Source organism: Diorhabda carinulata, chromosome 11 (assembly GCF_026250575.1).
Source record: "Diorhabda carinulata isolate Delta chromosome 11, icDioCari1.1, whole genome shotgun sequence".
NCBI classification, from domain to species: Eukaryota; Metazoa; Arthropoda; class Insecta; order Coleoptera; family Chrysomelidae; genus Diorhabda; species Diorhabda carinulata.
The window spans coordinates 4,866,658-4,887,553 of record NC_079470.1 but is presented as its reverse complement, the minus strand read 5'-3'; the positions used below and the strand labels follow the sequence as shown (position 1 = coordinate 4,887,553).

The 20,896-nt window shown below is 34.0% G+C and overlaps 1 protein-coding gene across 1 annotated transcript in view; it reads left to right on the top strand.

Moving 5' to 3' along the window:
* The window catches only part of LOC130899216 (uncharacterized), an 81,874-nt gene that overhangs the window by 55,834 nt on the left and 5,144 nt on the right, over positions 1-20,896 (top strand). The window contains exons 2-6 of the mRNA XM_057808969.1: positions 2,156-2,318; positions 16,932-17,127; positions 18,706-18,964; positions 19,020-19,213; positions 19,269-19,484. Of these exons, the coding sequence (XP_057664952.1) occupies positions 2,172-2,318; positions 16,932-17,127; positions 18,706-18,964; positions 19,020-19,213; positions 19,269-19,484 (1,012 nt within the window). The 5' untranslated portion in view covers positions 2,156-2,171. The remainder of the gene's footprint in view (positions 1-2,155; positions 2,319-16,931; positions 17,128-18,705; positions 18,965-19,019; positions 19,214-19,268; positions 19,485-20,896) is intronic.

Sequence of the window (20,896 nt, the reverse complement as noted above, 5' to 3'; positions counted from 1 at the left end):
CGGTCTCGTCTAAACATTGCTATCCAATAGTTTACTTTTAATAACGAACGAGTAGTCTCACCCAGAGTAGGATCTAGTTCGGCTATAATAGTGGTTAGGCTAACGCCTTTCAAATAAAAATATTGTATCAGATAACGATGACCAATTTTTTCCAACTGAAAAGAGGAAAATTAATATAGTTTAACACGCTCCTCAAGCACAACAAACTTAAAAGTTGGATATAAGTTAAAATAATGAACTGTCAGTGTACAGTGAATAGAAACTAAACGTTTAATTTCGAATTTGTGTGATTGTTAGTGTTGCAAAATGCCAGATACTTATTCAAATTTATGCAAATATGGTGTTTGTTTATGGTTTCTGTAATGGAAATGCTACAGCTGCTGCTGAAGAATATCGTCAACGTTTTCCACACCAAAGATAACCTGATAAAAGCGTATTTATTAGAGTTTTTAACAAATTGTGCGAGACTGGTAAGCTTCCCAGTTCTAACTTCTCATCTGAACGCGCTACTCGACAAGGTTTGGTAGAAGTTGTTCGTTCTGTATTCATTCACATACCAAGTTGCGTTTTGAGTGTTCCATGTAGTGAAAGTGACAGTTCCGTACTGCAAAACACTTTCGAGACTTCAATGTTGACAGTTGACAGTTTCACTTCGATGATTTTACATAACCTTAAAGCTTATATAGATGACTCAATAACAAACAATATTGAAATACAGAATATTTTCTTCGACCACAAATACGAATCCATCAACAAATTGTATCGAAATCACAAACACATCTACAGAGATTCCATTAACATTTAGTTGGATTATACATATTCCATCTGCATCCAATCCAATAAATATTAATAATTGTCCTGGAGGTACAATCAAATCGTCCGTATCTTGTACGGCGTTATTCTTATCTTGCTAACTGTTCCTGTGTTTCACTTAAACAATAATGCTGCTGGACGAGTTCTCCATAATGTAATTTGGGTCTTCAGGATCATCGTCGCTACTGTGAGGTTCCTAATGAGATAAGGGTTTAGTCTTTTCTGAGCTAACTTCATCCATGAATTTTAGTAACCTTCTAACCTCCCGGGAATGATGCGATTATTTTGATTCATTCCACTTATATTTACTAGACAATAATAACAGTCATCGATATGATTTTTGGGTTTTATCCGAACCATTTGCTTATCAAATTTTGGAATGATTATTTTTCCGGTAATCCTCTGTCGTAAGTTTTGAATACTTGATAAGTTTTATCTTAATCACTAAGCTCAACGCCAAAATATCCAAGCAAAGCTTTCTCGACAAAGTCAGTAATAGTTGTATTGATGCAAAAAGACTCATAAGGATGATTTACGCAACTTCTTTTACATAAACTCACTTAATTTCTATTTACTAAAATAAAGACTACAATCTACAATGGAATACGCTTAAGCTAAACTTCTTGGTAATTGTTATTTAGTATAAATAGTAAACAAGGTGAAAAAATGATATACAGCTCAAAAAACAAACTAATTTTAAATTGTGACGTTTTATTGTGTTTTCGTAATATGTTTAGTTTATGTTGAGGGTGGACGGGGGTACCAAAGCGGACACTAGAGTTAAGTAACCCAAAACAGCCCTAACCTAACTCAACCCTTTGCACAGCGGCGCATCATCATCAATTACTTATTTATTATTATGAATTCTAACCTCATTAAGTTATCGTTGCTATAAATTGTCTGTGTTTACTATTTTTGTCAGTTTTATAGATTCAACTTCAACTCCATTATGGTATCGTCTTCAATTATTTTTTATTTAATTATTATTGATGTGACTATAATGAATCATAAATTATTGAATCCTCAGTTTGTTAAATAAATTGTTTTTGAAAAGTATGTTGGTGAATGGAGTTATTTAATTCTAGCGTAGCAGTTTTTAAATTCATATAATCACGTTTTCTCGAGAAAAGATTCAATTTTTTTTTAGTATTTCTAATAAAAGTAAAGCTGACAGAGGAAAAATGATTTCACGTTTTGATTCAACACTGTAATCATTTCTAAGAAAAGAATTATTTTTGCCCAAGTCGACCAGTTTGACGTTTCAAAAGAAAATCGTATTAAAATATTTGTATCTGTTTTTCTAATTTACTAATTCAACACTGTATTTTTTTCTATTATACAGGATTGATAACCTGAAGATGAACACGAACAGAAACGGGTTAGATGGCGATTGTAACTGCCGTATAAAACTTAAACGAGTCCTTGCGATTGTTATGAGGAAGGAAGGATGCAGAGGTGATCCTGGAGATTTTTGGATGTACGAAAACGGTTATTTATTATTTCAGGTAAGAAGTATTTTCTACAAGTTTTCCTTACAGGATGTTGTATAGAAACAGAAGAAAACTTACAAAAATATTTTGCAGATGTTTCAGATTTTGAATGACAGTGGTAAACAGGGACGAAATTTGTGATGATTTATTATTTTGCTTCAGTCAAATCCAGTTTTTTTTATGACAGTTTCTTTTCTCATCTAATCATCCGGGGATTTTTTGTTATGTGGGTGAAGAAATAACTTAATATAATATTAATCGAAAAGTGCTATTTAGACATAAAGTAAATCCTTGGTTCCAGATAAATGTTGTGTAACGTTCATGAGACTCCTATTAGGTTGGGCTAATAACAAGAATCGAGGCATATATGCCTTTTGGTATACCAATCATTTGGAAGGAACCAAAAGGTCATGCAAGTGATTGCAAATTTTGTTTGATTCAAACAAAAGGCGTCACAACCAAGTCCAAATACAGTGTCCAATACCCAAATTTGACATCGGCCAATAGACCAATCCTATATAGTATCAAACTGATTTTGCCAAAGCCTCCAAATCAAGCAGAAAGTTATGAATCTGTTTCTAGTTCGGAATTTGTTTTTAGTCAACCTGAGAGAAACCGTTAACTTCAAAAGAACCGCATTTCTTGGTATAAAGTGAGTTTTAGTACGCCTGGAAATGTTTTGTGAATGTTGTCCTAAATTAAATGTTCGAAATGGTTGCCCCCAACTTCCAAACATTTATGGATTATTTTTAAAACCCCGTGCAAAGTGGCGTTTCGAAATTCTTGCGGGGAAAGAGTTCGAAATGCATTCTGAATTCTTTCCTGGCAGTATTTTTTGTAGTTAGCGGCGAAGCATACACGATATCTTTTATACGACCCCAAAGAAAAAAATCTGATGGGGTTATATCCGGTGAACGAGGAGGTCATTGCTGCGGTCCATCATGTGGGGCTCCGATGTAAGATTCACCCTCAAATTTAAATCGTAAGATTACAATTTTTGTCATAAAAATGTATGAACCATGAAGATTTCAGTTTTTCCAAGTTTCTACAAAAACCGTTAATTTGAGATATATGAGTTTACTAACGAAGTTCCTTTAATTGAAGCGTAGAATCCATTGGGGGTTGCCATTTGAGAAAATTTTCAGATAGCAAAATTCGGCACCATTTTCTGAACACCCTATACAATTTTTTGTCTAGGTTTTCACAGATTTTGAAAGCTGTAAATGTTTTTTATGAAAATCCCAAAAATATTAGACCTGACTCACTTAAACTTAGAAATATAATTTTTTTAGTGGAGGGCTGCATGTGTCCAAAAATTTCGAAAATGTGAAATAGTTAAAAAATGGTTGACTTTAGGCATAATATGCCTTATATAAAGTTATATTGAAATTTCGCGTAGATTCCAAAAATTTAATAAAAACTATAGCATTCGATTTAAAATAACGAAGTTTGGGTCCACTTGCGGTATAACCGGAAGTTTCAGAAAACTGAAATTATTTTAGCTGAAATGAGCATTTTGGAAAACCCTTACAAGCAAATTTTCAGAACACTAGTCCCAGTACTTTTTCATATACATATCGATTGAGCTCGTCGTGAAGGATCCTGTATATGCCTTCAAAAACATAAATATCCTGCGTACTTATCTGGATTTCTTTGGGTGCTGTGAATGATGAACAAAGCTAAAGATTTTATCAGGACATTTCCTTGATAGAAAAGTGCTATAAAGGTAAAAAAAAAGTCCGGGAATGCTAGAAGATTACTGGAAGTTACCAGAAACCAAACATTCACGAAAATCATAGCTATTTTTTTTACTTTTTATAAAAATATATCAAGAAACTTGATGTGTTATAACCTAAAAGGTCACATTTTGGGTTCCGACTAAGCTCATCATGTTAATGTGTGTTGTCAGGGTTCGTTGCAAGATTTTGTAGTGCTTATGATGTTCAAAAATGTTTTCAAATTCTCAAATTGGGCTCCACTCAATTTAGTAACCTAAACGGAGAAAGGTAAAGAAATAGGAATAAGGAATTAGGAATAAAACTAATCGTTAAGACAAAGCACAATGATTTGTATTAAAAAAAAATTAAAGATTACAAATAATCTTGATCAAGAAATTAACAATTATTATTATTTTGATATTTAAAAAAAATGTTTCAATTTATTAATAAGTATACATTAGTTGTATTTGAAATTATGAAAAAAACTACCCGCTAAACTCATCAGTTTGTTGGTTTAGAGTAGTGTGAAAATTTTAAGTGTGGACCATACAAATTCAAATTAGTTTAATACATTTGCAAAATGTGCTATTGTTTATTTCAAATAGAGATTATGGTGATGAAAAAATAAAATTTTGAAATTATTATGAAGTATAAAAGAAAATAATGAAGTAAATTTTACGAAAACAAAAATTAAAATGAGTTGATCTGACTTTTAACAAAACAAAAGGGTTCCCTACTTATCAGGACCATATCCGTGGAATGTGGTTAAGAAAAGGTTCATTCGGTTAGTTGTCCCGGACTAGGTGGTTCCACGAGTTGAGGTTTGACGTTATTTCTAAATTAAAGTTTTAAACCCCAATAAAGGTCGGTGATCCTCAATAAAGGTTCTATGTCCAAAACTAGGCTCCTTCTTTTCTGATGAGGGAAACCCATATCTACTTTTTATTAGAAGTCAATTAACAATTTTATATAACAAAATTTTTGAAATCGGCGGAAGGCTCCTTTAGGCCAGCAAAATCCCGCTTTTCAAAAATCTTTTCAGCAAAATCGGGTCACACGTCATAATGAAAATCTAGCCAGGTGCAACAATAGCCCAATTTTAAAAACACCAGCTAACAAATCACTCCTCAAAACAACCTTTCAACAGACCGAACAACCAAAAACCAATATCCGCAAAATCTACAAAAATACACTGCACAAATAACTTAATTCGTCAACAGTTAACCTAACCTCAAAAAAAAATAAACCAAATATTCAATTTGTTTAAATTCAAATAGTACAACAAAAAGACAAATTAAATTATATTAAATAACTTAAATTTCGGGAACCCACAATGTCACCAATATGTATATACAAAACTACAAAAGTTATATGAAATATACGAGGATATATTGAAAAATTCTTAGCCTACTATGGAACCAAAATATTTTATTACTCAACATATTTTCCGCTTAATTGGATACAATTATTACAAAGAACCCCCATAGCTTTTATTACTTCCTCATGGAAGAAAATTCACCACTTTTTGAATTTTTTTTTTTAATTGAGGAAAGAGATGATAGTCGGACGGAGCCAAATCTGGTGAATAAGAGGGGTGTTCTAGTAGTTCAAACCCTAAATCACTAATTTTTTGCATGGCATCATGAGATTTATGTGCGGGGGCGTTCTCCTGCAAAAACAAAACACTTTTGGTTAGCTTTCCGCGTCTTTTCTCTTTAATTTTTCCCGTTAAGCGGTTAGTAATGTCGAATCGTAATATTCAGTTATTGTTGTACAAAAAATTAATCATAATTACTCCATAGCAATCCCAAAAAACTGAAGCAAGAACTTTTTCAGCAGATTTTTGGACACGAAACTTCTTAGATCTTGGAGAACCAGAGTGTCGCCATTCTATCGATTGTTGCTTTGTTTCTGCATCGTAGAAATGTACCCAAGTCTCATCCATAGTAACAATTCGGTTTAAGAAGTCTACATCGTTTTCAAATCGAGCACAGATCGAACGTGATGCTTCTACCTTTGCACGCTTTTGGTCAACATTCAAACATTTGGGGATCCATTTTGCAGCAATTTTTCTCATGTCCAAATCGACGTGAACTATATGATGAACGCGTTCGTATTAAATATTCAGTGCTTCAGTTATCCGTTTTAGCCCAATTCGACGTTCTAATAAAATCATATCATGAACTGCATCGATATTTTCGGGGACTGACACAGAAACTGACCTTCCCGATCGGTCATCATCTTCAATGGAAAATTTACCTCTTTTGAATGTTGCAGTCCAATTTTTCACGATCGCATACGAAAGACATTAATCACCAAGAGTATTAAGTATATCTTAACCCTTTTATATGTAGGTACTTGATGATGGCTCGATACTCCAATTTTTCGATTCTCACAATTTCGGTGGACATCTTTTTTCTTTCAATTTATTGCTGCCTTCAATCATACCTCGTATATACAATCACGGCGAACGTTACAAATAACAACCACGTACAAAACGCATATTACTTGCACTCGAATACTTCGAAAGGTTGCTCATGATACACGGAGTTGAAAAAATATATCACCACAGGAAGCGTAGGCCGAAGAATGTTGTACCAAAGCTATTTATCCAATGTAATACACCTTAATAGAATTAAATTTATTATTTATGATAAATCTATTGCAGTTACAACAAAAGCAGGTGCGTTTAAATTAGATTACGTAATTTCTATTTGAAAAATATTTGTTTATACTGAGATATCAATCTGCTTTCTTATCAAATTTTCATTAATAGTACAGTCAAGGAAGCTGAAAATCAGGTATAACCTCCAAATGATACAGCGTCAACAATCTTATTTAAGATAAACATTCAGGAAACTCTGAGCCGTTGGATAACTTAAATTGCGAGAGTGTGGATTGTGATTATAGGATAACTGCCTAACAATTCTATTTTTTGAAGACGATCAAATTGTTATACGAGGATGTATTGATATCTAGTTAGCCTAGACCAGTTCCACGCGTAAATAAAATATTGCGTTACCATAGCAACAAACAATAACTTATTAGAAGTGTCAGTGTAAAGTTTGACGTTAAAAAAGTAAACCACCAGAGTTACGCAATAAATTAAAAGAAAAAAGGTGTCCACCGAAATTGTGAAAATCGAAAAATTGGAGTATCGAGCCATCATCAAGTACCTGTATTTAAAAGGGTTAAGAGGTAAGCATATTTAAGAAGATATGCTTAATACACTTGGCGATCAATGTCCTTCGTATGTTATCGTGAAAAATTGGACTGCAAGCTTCAAAAGAGGTAAATTTTCCATTGAAGATGATGACCGATCGGGGAGGCCAGTTTCTGTGTCAATCTCATCTTCATGACATGATTTTATCAGAGCGTCGAATTGGGCTAAAACGGATATCTGAAGCACTGAATATTTCAGACAAACGCGTTCATCATATAGTTCACGTCAATTTGGACATGAGAAAAATTGCTGCAAAATCGATCCCCAAATGTTTGAATTTTGACCAAAAGCGTGCAAGGGTAGAAGCATCGCGTTCGATCTGTGCTCGATTTGAAAACGATGTAGACTTCTTAAACCGAATTGTTACTATGGATGAGACTTGGGTACATTTCTACGATGCAGAAACAAAGCAACAATCGATAGAATGGCGACACTCTGGTTCTCCAACACCTAAGAAATTTGGTGTCCAAAAATCAGCTGGAAAAGTTCTTGCTTCATTTTTTTGGGATTGCCATGGAGTAATCATGATTGATTTTTTGAATAAGGGTGGAAAAATAATTGGAGATTACTATTCGACATTACTGACCACTCTACGGGAAAAAATTAAAGAGAAAAGATGCGGAAAGCTATCCAAAGGTGTTTTGTTTTTGCAGGATAACGCCTGCACCCTGCACAGAAATCTCATGTTGCTATAGAAAAAATTCGTTATTTAGGGTTTGAATTACTTGAACACCCCCTTTATTCACCAGATTTGGCCCCTTCCATCATCTCTTTCGTCAACTGAAAAAAGTTTAAAAGGTCGTAAATTTTCTTCCAACGAGGGGGTGATAAAAGCTGTGGAGGTCTGGTTTGCAGAGCAAGAATAAACATTTTTTTAGAAAGGTCTAGACCAGTTGCAGGTTCGCTGTAATAAATGTATCCAATTAAGAAGAGAATATGTGGAGTAATAAAATATTTTGACATTGAAATTTTGTTTGGTTCTATAGTAGGTTGAGAATTTTTCAATATATCATCGTAACTTTTAACGAGGACGATGGTAGAAAAATATGTCAAAAACAGAATATCTACCGGTAGAAAGCACACAAGTAGACCTCGAACTGTAAATAATTAGGCTTAGACAATGTAGACAATTCAATAAAATACGAAATAGAGCGGACAAACAAAGGAAAAAAACAACATAAACTCTGAACTTATTGCTTTCATCAGAAAAAATTAAATCCGTCTTGACGTATGGATATGACTGTTGACAAGTGACAGATAGACAAGAAAAAACAATAGAGGCTATAGAACTACTTGAGAAGATTGTGCGGAATATCGAAAACATACACTCGTAGTCAAAAATAACGCACCACCCTAATTTCTGATAATATTTTTTTGTTTAATAAACGTACAGTCCGAAATGAACATTTCACTTAAAAATACAATAATTACACATAATAAGGGGATGAGATGAAGATCAAACATCAAACCATCACCCAATTGAGCTTCTCCCCGCGTTTTATAACATCGTAGAAAGACATGAATAGATCTATGACATCGGATCGTACAACCGTCTTTCAAATATCGTGATTGTTAATATGTTTCATTAATAATAAAAAAGATTTGTTTGCACTTTTACCCTCTCTCTTCTTTTCTGTAATAATTTTCGTTTATATATGTCATTGATGCAATACGTGAAGTTAGCAAATGTTAAAACGAAACATGAAAGGTTATTTCATATAGCTAGTAGATCTCAGATTATATTATGAGAAAGCACTTTCCCTAATTGAAGTCAGTGTATAAATTGCCTTGGGGAAACATGCATTTATTGCATAGTCGACGTGGTTATGTTAACAAAAGGAAATTTGTTATTTTTTTCCTAATTGTTTATTGTACATGATGGTACGCCTCCACAGATCGCTCTTAACGTTAAGAAATTTTATGAAATATTAATTTTCCTAGTACACAGACGGGAATCCTCCTAAATGCCCAATGTTGCCGTTTTTCTACCAGAAAATCACATAATCAAGTTTTATATGAACAAAGTTTAGATAGTAGGTAGTTGATTCTCTCCGATCCTTAACATTGTAAGAACATACACTCCGAAACTCTAACAGAAATAAAATAAATATCCAATTGATAACGTATCAAGTTTTTTATTTTCATAAATACACCGTTACCAAATCCATAATCCCAACAATGAAAAAAATTGACATTAAAACATATTTTGTTAAAAAGTACAAACTTTAGCTACATTTAGAGACATCATTGCTCCATATATAAAATATACTTATGATTTTCGTGAATATTTGGCTTTCGGATGTCTCCAAAAACAATCTGCCACCATTCCTGGAATAACTTTCCTTTGATAGCTCTTTTCCATCAAGAGAATTTGTAGTACCTGAAAGAAACTCAGATGAGTGTCCAGCATAAAGAAATATTACACCCTGAAATTTCGCCTCCTTGAATTTCTCATTCAGATATATAAATCCACTTCCATCTTTACAAATTTTTTCCTTAGACCGAACTATATGTTCAACGATGGTCAGAGTTGACTAAAAGATCATGTTTAGCATTTCTATGGCTTGGAGTGAATTATTGGACCATCTGGACCACACTTTCTCTGTTTAGTGATTATTTCTATTATCCCATTCGCAGATGACACATCAATATTTTGTGTAACCAGGCTGTAGTTCAATAACTTTGAAATTGCCAAAATTTTCGCGAGCAATTTTGGCAAGAAGAAATCTCATATTTCCGTAAGTATCTTTTATATCAGAACCATAAGCAACTACCACTGAAGGAACTTCTGTTAGCTAATAAAACGATGTTATCTGCATGTCTGATGTCGTTAAATTCTATAACCATTTGGTAGTATACCTTTTCATGTCTTATATAAGGCTTCACGAAATATCCGCTCAGAATACAAGTTAAAAATGAATGGAGATAATATGCAACAAATTTCACTTTTTCTGTGTGCTCTTCTTCGATTCTAAAGTTTGCGGATTGATTCCAGTAGAGGTTTCCTCAGGTCCTCAGTGTTAATCCATCATTTTTCCACGTTTCATTCGATCTATGGCGTCTATTAAACATGCATACACATCGCAGTTTAAGTCTCTACTTTGTGAATTCTCTTGTGAAGAGAAATGGCCATAAAATGTGGATCGTACGGTATTCTTCACGTTCGTCTGGTTTCTTAGGAGTGAATGAATATTCCCCAATGATTTGGATCATACTCAAAATTTAATAGATCCATCAAAACTTGAACGTTTATACAATAGAATAAATCGTTTAAATCACTTTGTGTTCTATTGATATTGACAGTTCACAACTCGGGTTACGATTTCCACTGTTACTTTCGACAAATAGACACAACGTGTCTATGTCGAATGGTTTAACTGCAGCATCTCTATATCTGGCTTAGTTTTGTTTACCTGATACTCGTGACAATTCTTTACTTATTTTATCCCATCTTTTCTCATGGTTTGCCATTTCACATTCGAACTGATTGATTCCCCAATGAATTGTTAACAATTCCTCTATAATTGTGGGCTTATTAATTTTTCTTAAGACCTCGAGAAGCTGTAGGTCAAAGTCATTGTGATTTTGAGTTTCGCCGGATAAACACGCATTTGGAACGTCCGTAAAAATGATTCGAACTTTTCTGTTTCACCATTGAATCAAGTGATTAATAGCTTACTTGCAAAATTGTACAAGTAGTTCATTCTTAAAGCCATTTTCAGTTCATTGCCTTTTGTTTAAAATACTCCGAGACTGATTTCTTGGAATACCTTGTATTATAACTAAATTATTGAAACCTTTACTAACTAATTTCATAACATCATTATAAAAAATTCATCACCAACCCTTTTAGCGCTTTAAAATCCTGTTTTGAGGTGGATTATTCCCCGTTTTCCATTTTTGTTTTCTTTCTTTATAGTTTATCGTTTGTCTTGGCTGCTTTTGTTATTATTTTTCATTCCTTTAGGTTCCAGCTCTTATGTCTTCCTCTATTTCGTTTCTTCAAGTCCTTCTCGGCCTGCCTCTTCTCCTTTGCCACAATGGGGTTTATTTTACCTTATTCTTTTGATCATTTCAGTTGGTTTTCTTTTCATTATAAGCCCAGACCATTTGAGTCTTTGTATCTCACCATATTTTCCTTCCCCAGCTATTTCTCTATTTCTAACCTAACCTAACCTAACCTAATACAATCAAACTCGATCATAAAACAGATTTTATGAGTACACATTTAAGGTTTCTACTGTATTTTGGACTCCTAAAGATGTTGTTAATCATTTAATCATCCCGAATCTCCTGTTTCGATGCCTTACATCCAATATTCGATAGCCAATTTTCAAAATTTGGCTATAGAATCACGCATTTGTTGTTATCACACCAAACATTGAGAATTTGCAGGACCTAACTCTCTGTCTATAACTTACGCTAAGGTTTGTTATCCATTAGCGTCGCGTTTATAATGGGACGTGTCTTTTAATTGACCCGAATTACACGTTTTTGATTAATCCGGCTCACAATTGTTACCCTTATTAGTTTTTAAGGACCAACGTTTCAACAAACGTCACATTCAGATACGTTATCGAAATGATTTATAACAAGTTCCGGAGTACAATCTTTTTAATCGATTTGTAGGGTTTGGCATAGGTTTCGTTCGGTCCAAATAATTGTTATATTATTTTTAATGAATAAAAATCATCACAAAGAATGTGTGACAAAAACAGAAGTCGACCTTTTATTAATAATCGAATGTATTACATACATACCCAAATATAGATAAAATTTACGGTGATAGATTTTTATAGAACTGACCTTGCAGGCAATAGAAACACTTCTTATTTCTTTACTTTTACCGCCGTCGATGGGCATAATGACCAATAAAATTAATAACTAAATTTAAAATGTTGTTTACCCGTGTAGAAAATATACGTTTATATCTCAAGAAATAATTGATTATTTAAATACGTACAGGATGTTCTGCATGAAAATTTCTGCCAAAGGCTTTATGTAAAGTGAACGGACAATTATACTAACAAAAAATTATTTATAGGGAGAATTATGAGAAGGATATTCCGGAACTAACGTTCAAAAATTCGGGAAAGTATTGTATGAGCTAAAATATTTTTTCTCGTTTTTGAATTATAGGTCTCAAAAGTTTAAATTTAAATTTCGTTTTTTACAAAATTTTCAGCATGCCTTGAAGCCGTGAACGGACTACTCGTAGTGGTTATTTCATATATTTCATGATTTAAAAAGTTTTTCCGTTTCTCAAAGGAGCAAATAACTACTTTCCTGGCTAACACCAAGAAAAATATTGAATTAAATCTTATTTTTAATATAATATGATACATTACAAGACGAGAGTCGTAACCACTGACTAGTTTCGACGTTGTTGCGTCTCTTCAGTATGGCGTAACGACCTTTAGTTCGGAGTTTCTCATCCAAACCAAAGCCACAGCCAGCCAGCGCTGCTACTCGATTCATGTAGTTAAACATTTCTCAGTAGACTCTACCCAGCGAAATCTTCATTTCCAACTGCGAACTACTAGTCAAGTAGACATGTGAATTAAATTATCAAGTGATATGTGAGACGTTTTCATTAATTGGAAGGCATAATAACTATTTGCATCAATCATTTCTAATTTCTTGATTCGAAATGATGGCTTGCCGTTCCTCAAAGAAGCAAACAACTACTTTCCTGGCTAACATCACGAAGAATATCGATTTACATCTCTTCCGAATAACGTGTTATCATCGACAATCTGCCAAAATTGACATGGCTAATGTCTCGCGATTACAAAGAGACTAGTTTCGACGTTATTGCGTCTCTTTGGCGTGGCGTAACGACCTCGCGTCCGGAGTTTCTCATTCGAAGATAGTCAGCGAGCGCTGGTACTTGATTTTTGTAGGGATGCCATTAGAAATGTCAATATTGGAGGATTGTCGATGACATTACGTTCTTCGGAGGAGATGTAATTCAATATTCTTCGTGGTATCAGCCAGGAAAGTAGTCGTTTTGTTAGGAACGGTGAAGTCATCATTTCGAATCATGAAATTCGAAATGATAGATTTAGGATAATTTAATCTCGCTGGAATTTGATAAAATGAGCCCTTTAGCCGATAATCACAACTTTTTGGTCTCGATTTCGATCTACGCGATCAGATTCAATTTCAAAATTTGACGACAATACAATAAATCGACGAAAATATCTTATTATCTCCTTATTAGATTCACCAGGAATCACAAATTTCTTTTTGGATCCTTTGTATAAGAGTAAGCTAGTGGGAGAATTACGTAAGCGCGCCGTACTAGATTTACAAATTCGAGATGAAGCAATCAACATATCTGAGCATATTTCAAATAACAAATTAATGTAAGAAGCAAAAAATGGAATACAGTTTAGTAGCCTGTCTCGTCCATCGCGTCGGTTGTCATCCCCTATTTCTGTTATCTTCATCCCTGGGACGCCATTTTAGTATTCTCTTCATTCATCTACTATCTGACGACATGACCAGCCTAGTTCCATTTCAAATGTGTGATTCAATTTTAATTTTTGACTCGGATTTTATCTTGTAATGTCACTCTTAACATTGACTTCTCCATGACTCGTTGAGATCTTATTTTATTCACAGTACTGAGTCACTACACATCCTTCATTGTTTTCTCAATCTCTGTCCACTCCAGCTCATATCCCAAGTTTGTTCATTTTCATATTTTGTCTAACAACTGTGCGTTGTATGTATGTAGATCTAAAATCTTTAATTTTTCTCAAACACCCCGTATAAACAATTAGATTGTAAGAACGTAACGAGAAATTGTATTAAAGTTGATAATAACATTTTTATTGCACAGATACACGTTTGATATCGTGTATGAAATAATTATTTCTAGAATTATAAAAGTGAAATCTCAAATAGTTTTTGTCATTATACGTAACAGGTGTTGAGAGACCCTCGTAAAACCCACACGCAGGTACCATTAATAAAACATGTTTTTTTGCTTTCCTCACCTACTTGCGTTGCTGCAGAGTTTTCAAAAAAATTGGTTAGTTAGCTAGTTAGTTTATAGTACAAAAAGAGCTTCCCAGAAGAAATGGTAAAACACGGAAACCCTAAATGAAAAAATTACAAAGACTTGAAAAAATGAAGTTACAATGTCGTATAAAGTTATGTTCTTGCAAATACATACTCTGTACTCTTATCTAGATTGCTTTCTGGAAAAGTTTAATTAATGTAGAAGTGATATCAAGGGAAACGCAACTTAAGTGAAGTTTTCAATAAATTATTAATACGCAATTCGCTTAGATCTGTGATTTTTTTTACGTAAAAAGCAAGCACAGAAGGATAACCCCATCTACTTCTCACTTTTTCCTAAACTTTTTGATTAGGAGAGAAGCTGTGCCAATAAGAAGACTCCGCATCAACCACTCGTCCTGTCTGCCAAAGTTGTCACGTTCCTGTGCCTGTTTGACACATCCTCACCGACTGCAGAGAAAACTCTACCGCATACCAGCAGTTTTATATGAAAACCTACATTTAACTGCCCGACGTAAATGAAGAAACTTCCAGAGTTTCTTAAAGTCACCAAGCTGTATGAGAAAATATAAATAATTTACGTATTGTAATAGATTTTGTCTTCTTCAAGTACCATACATTTTGCGACGTGTAACTTGTAAATTGTTGCCACACCAGTCTCTTATATTCCGTAGCGAGGAATGTAGTTACGTCCTCTCCATCCGTCGATCTTTCCCGTCGGTATGAGTTGAATATCTCGGTCCTCGAAGGATTTGTACCAAATAATATACGGTCCAGGGGAAGTCTACACAACAGCCACATTTCCATTGCTTCTATTCTGTTTAAGGATCTCACTTTAAGGGATCACGTCTCAACACCATACAAAAGGATTGGCCAAATATAACCCTGAATCTAAGGTTTGTTGGTCCGAATTTGGTTCCATATTCTTTGATAGAATCGACTAGCTCTTTTGGTCTTCTACTTTGTCGGCTTATATCGCAGTATCGTCGGCAAATTTATGAGAGTTCCATTTACTTTAATGCCTTTGATGGTCTTTTAATGCCAGCTGAAAAGTCCCCTAAGTATCTAAAGGTGTTCCGTAGTTCCGCTGTGTGATCTGCAACATCTTTTGTATGATCCTGATGTCTATACTATCAATATCAACATCGTTTAGGATGTCAAATAGTAAGTCATGCCGAATGAAGTTAAACGCTTTTTGGTAATCTATAAAGCAACGAAAACATCTTTTCTTTGTTCGTAGTATTTTTGAATTAGATTTAGTAACAGTTCTTTATTTAACTTATGTATCATATGATTGTTTTTGTGTGTCAATGACCAGAGCTGTCGAGGCACGTTAAATTGAAATAAAAAAAGGATAAACCCCATTACACTCGAGTAGTTTGAGTAATGCATGCCGCGTAAGCTTGTGGAAATTGATCTTGAACTTCTGTATATTCGGGAAAAGCCGTTATTTGGTAGATGATTTCACAGGCTTGCACTTCTCCAAAGAAAAGATTCCCGATAAATATACGTTCTGGTACAGGTGTTTTATACCACATGTATTCGATACAATCGAAAACAGCTGCGGTTTCTTTGAATCTGATCATCCAGAAAACTCAAAATCGTGTGTTGAAATTCGCTTTTCAGATTTTATTCACCGCTTTTTGATGTGTACAAGATGGGTGCTGCGTTTGCTTACAACAAAAACAGCGTCGTGAAGATGTTTCCATCGAATGTTTGGCAATGTTTCTCCGAAATAAAATGGGATTTTTTCGCCGTTTCATAACTATAGATGAAATGTAGATCCATCACTTCACAACCAAAAAAAAAAGAGCAATCAAAGTTTTGGATTGAAAAGGGAGAACCGGCTCCAAAGAAGGCTCCATCTGCAGGCAAGGTCATGGCGTCGGTTTTTTATAATGAAAAAAGGAAAAACAGCGAAGAAATCAATCAAAACCGGCCGCCTATGCGCTAGATTTAGTCCTTTCGGATTATTTTCTGTTCCTAGATTTGAAAAAACGGTTCAGTGGTCAAAGATTTTTTTTTCTAGCAATGAAGAGATGATGTCAGCAGAAACATCGCTGGAAAAAGTGTGTATGGAGCTGAAAAATTACGTTGAAAATAAACATATTTTCGTGGTTTCCTTGTTGGGCCTTTGTTGGACCACACTCGTATACTAAGCACAACACTACATAGACGAAAAAAACATGTTTTAAAGAGTAGTAACTCTTTTATAAGGCCTTTCGTAGTAAACTGAAAATAATGAGGTCTAAAAACCAACGAAAAACTTTAAAAAGCACATAAATCTGCACGCAGAAGCTTACGATAAAAGCATTTGTTTACCCCTCGGCGGTCATTTTCTCCATCTACTGACAAGAGACAAGTGACGTCTAGCATCTTCTTTTTTTAAATCTTATTTGTCTTTAGCTTTGAAACTAATAGTTATATCTCGGTAGCCGTTTTAAAGTCAGTCACAAACATAAAGGTGCAACTAATAAAAGACTGTTTATAAGAGGTAGTATCAAGAAAATTTGAAAGCTGAAAGACTGAGAATCAGTATTTTCAATAATCAAGATTTATCACATAAAATACCATGGAAAATGTTCAAAAACAGATAATTAGTTCTACAAAAACAATTTCAGATACTATCTTTCTAATGCTATTTTCTATTTTTTGCAGGGATTGCTTTCTGCTAATTCAATCTGTTGGTGGAATAACGGCCTAAACGGAGCTACTAAAAATTTAGTTTATAATGGTTACGTGAATCCTGGTGCGCTGCTGGTTGCAGCAGAACCTTGTGCCTTGGAAATTTTGAGAAACGCTTGGTCTAGAAGGGTTCTCCAACCACCTCCAGGATACCAAATAGTAGCTTTAGGTAAGTTTTTTATGAATACACTACGAGAAAAACGAATCAAAACAGCAAAATATCTTTCAACTTTAACTAGAAATGTTTCAACCCGATATTAAAGAAAATCACATAGAGATCTCGATACCAAATCGATCTCAATTGAAATTAAAAAAAAGTTTCATTGAAGAGTTTCCAGAAATAGGACTTCAAAGTTCGTAACCTCCTAGATAATCAACTGAAGATTCAAAAGCTCAAAAGAACTAAAGCATTTAAGTTTATGTCTGAGAAAAAATGATCTTGTGAAGAAATTGAAAAGATTACGTCAAAAACTAACATGTAGTATACATATCAATCGACAGATTGGAAAAAAATTTCAAGTAAATTTAAGAACAGACCCAATAGATACTTTGAGTCAAAACAAATTAAAAGAATTCCACAGGATTTCTCTTTTTTAGAAAGGATCTGTATCATGTCATGTGGAAAATAATAGAATTTTTTCTTCGGTGTTTATGATTGTAGTTTAGTCCCAGTTAGACGCTAATACGTGAACTTTTTGGACCAAGATATCCTTTTGTGAAATTTGTCTACGATTTTCGTTCTCGTAAATTTAGACTTGTAAGTTTTAAAATGGGTAAAACCAAGAAACTACTGATTGAAATTCGTGCATTAATCGCAAGTCTTCAAAGTCTAGACAAAAGTAACCATACAATTGCCGTCGAATTAAAAATAACGTGGACTACAACGTTGAAAAATATGCATCCACCATCCATCGACATCTCACAGGCTCAGAGATAGCAGCTGACATCAATGAATCCGGGGATCTGCCTTAAGTACTTCTACAATTAAAATATTGCGAGAATTTGGACTGTAAAAGTGAATGCAGTGGGCTGAAAAACATAAAAATTGGACGCATGAAGAGTAAGAGAATGTTTCATGGAGTACTGAGTACATGGTTTGAGGTTTTGGGTTCTAAGAGAAAAAGATTTGTGTGCAGGTCAAAGGAAGAACGGATCCATGCGAAATCCTCACTGTATAACACGGTGGAAGCTCGGTGATAGTTTGAAGATGTTTTGAAGGAAAGGTGACTGAAAATATGTTAAGAATTGAAGGGTTTTTGAAGAAAGAACGCTATTAAAAAGATATCAAAGGAAAATATAGTACGTTCTGGTCAGCGCCTTATCGGTAAAAAATTTACCTTCCAGCAAAACAACGATCTTAACCATTCCAGACGACGATTATTTGTCGGGAATTGTTACAGAGAATATGAAAATTGTGCACGGAAATAATAAAAGCAGAAGGGGACTAGATCGCAAACTACAGGATGGACGAAAACTTTTGACTGGTAGTCTACGTACCCTTTATTTGATAAGTTGTAATTGTATTATCTAATCTATCATAAATAACTAACATGGTTAGTTTTTAACTGTTTTCTCGTTATTTTACAATATTCCAAATCTTCATTTTTATGGTATTAATGACTTATTCAGTTCAATCCATTCTAATGTGATCACAAGCATTTTTAACATGTTGTCCACTACTTTCAACTATCCAGTTCAACTGTTTGTTCAATTATTTGTACATTTGAAGATTGTTTTGTTTATGTAGAAGACATAGAAGAATCAACGATAACTCCAGTACCACAAACCCAATGGACACCTCTTCCGGAAGCAGTTTGTTCGGTTGTTTTGAGGTTATCGAGTCAAGGAAGACCGGCCGGTCTCGAAACAATAAGAGAATCTCTAATAATGGCTTTTCCACATGTATCACCTCCAAGTGAACAAGCTCTTTACGACACCTTGGTACAATTAACGAAAGAAAAGAAACTCTATAATACATCGAGCGGTTATTATATAGTTACACCAGAGTGAGTTTATCTCGTATTATCATCATTCATTTTATTAAATTGTATAAATTTTTAGGCGAAGACGTTCGAGGAGCCAATCAAGAGGAAGAAAGAAAGATGATATTGGTGTCGATGCCTCAGCTAATAAAACGATGCTCATGTCGACTGAAGAAGCAGTGGTTATGGTTCACGGTGATATAGCTACTATTAGAGACGGCAACGTTACACATCAATGTATACAAACCAATTTAGCCGACGTTATATGCGGAGGTATGATAATTATAATTTTCATCGAATTTAATCATCCAATTCTTTTAAATTACAGGTAATGCCAGCGATAAAATACTGTACGCTCGTACCAAACGACGTTCCTCTTCGTTTCCTTCTCCCAGAAGTCCAGACAGAAGAGGATCGTTCAGACTTTGGAATTCCAATAGAAGACTTCGAAGATCAGCTTCTACTAGAACAATCGCTAAACATTATGTGGATACAAGCAGTAGTACCGAGTATCCCCATAGTGGGGAATCTACGCCCACTCCAAGTAAGTTAGCGAGAAAAACTACATGTGCGCCAAAGATTAACGACTGTCAACTGGTTATACTGAACACATTGTTTATACCACCACTACACCAACACTCACAATTACCAAGTTTACCTTCAGTCTCTGAACTTGGTTATCGAAACCCGCGTCAATTAGTGTGATTGTTAGTGTTGGTGTAGTGGGGTTGTAATCAGTATGAATATCGCCAACGGTTCCAGAAATTCCAAATTAGTTGTCAGCCGTTTAACCTGAAGCTCACTCTTTCGAATGCGATAACTACCGTGTCTCTAGACAAAGCAGTATAGCCGTTGACTTCGTTTGTATAGGGGCTTTTTGATTTCGTAAAATTACGGTAATTTGTTCGGTCTTACTGTGTATTGGGGGATCGCTGAACCTACAGGAATTGACAAAGAACTTCGCAAAAATATTTGTGTTAATACTTTATATCCGATTTAGAAAGACTCTAACTTACTAGGAAAAGTAATAACATATAATGATCAAATTTGAATTAAAAGGAACAAGATTTGAGTCTGCTGAAGCTGTGAAACTTCCTGAAGGAACTGGCAGACAAAGATATCCTGTGGTGTTTTGAATTATGGATGATTCGTATATAGGATTAATTTGATTATAACTTCGTCAATTTTTATGCTACAAAAAAAAATAAAAGAAGCAAAATAATCGTCATAAAAAATGCTTTCATTTGATTGTTTATTTGTTTCTTTATCTCTTATGGTTATGGGGGAAAATGAGCAAAAAAGTTTTTGGAAAAATAAAAAAAAAGTATTAATTAATGTCAATTTTTTTCAAAATTATGTATTTCTAATCAGCCAAACTTTTAGATGTCGCGAATAACATCCAAATAAACTATTTGGTATACGGAATAAGTTTAATTTTGATTTTCAATGAAATGGCATTAGTTTTAGTGCAATTTTTTTTACCTGTAAATATTTTACACCATATCTCACTGAAATTTCAGTCGAAACGACTTTTATCAGTAATCATTTGAAAGGTCTTTTTAAGCTCTTTAAAAAGTATTCCATGACTTTTTGTTGAAAAATGTACCTTTTTTCCGTTATTTGAGGTTAAATACTCAATTACGTAAAACAAAAGCTATTCAAGTATCTATAACTTGCTTTAGGTAGAACATTAAGATCTTGTAAAATAGCTTAATTTCTTTGTTTTTTTATAAGTTTCATTTTTGTTCTTCACACTTTTTCGATAAAATGCATCATTACAGAGTTATACGTAAAAAATTATAGAAAAATGCGGTTTTTTTGACGAAAAATCGTACTTTTCAATTGCGAATAACTCAAAAACTATTGGTGTGACGAAAAAATTCTATATCACATTTTTTACTTCAAATTTGCTGATCTTTCGCCATGCAGATCTCGCCACTAGGTCACCAGCTAGTT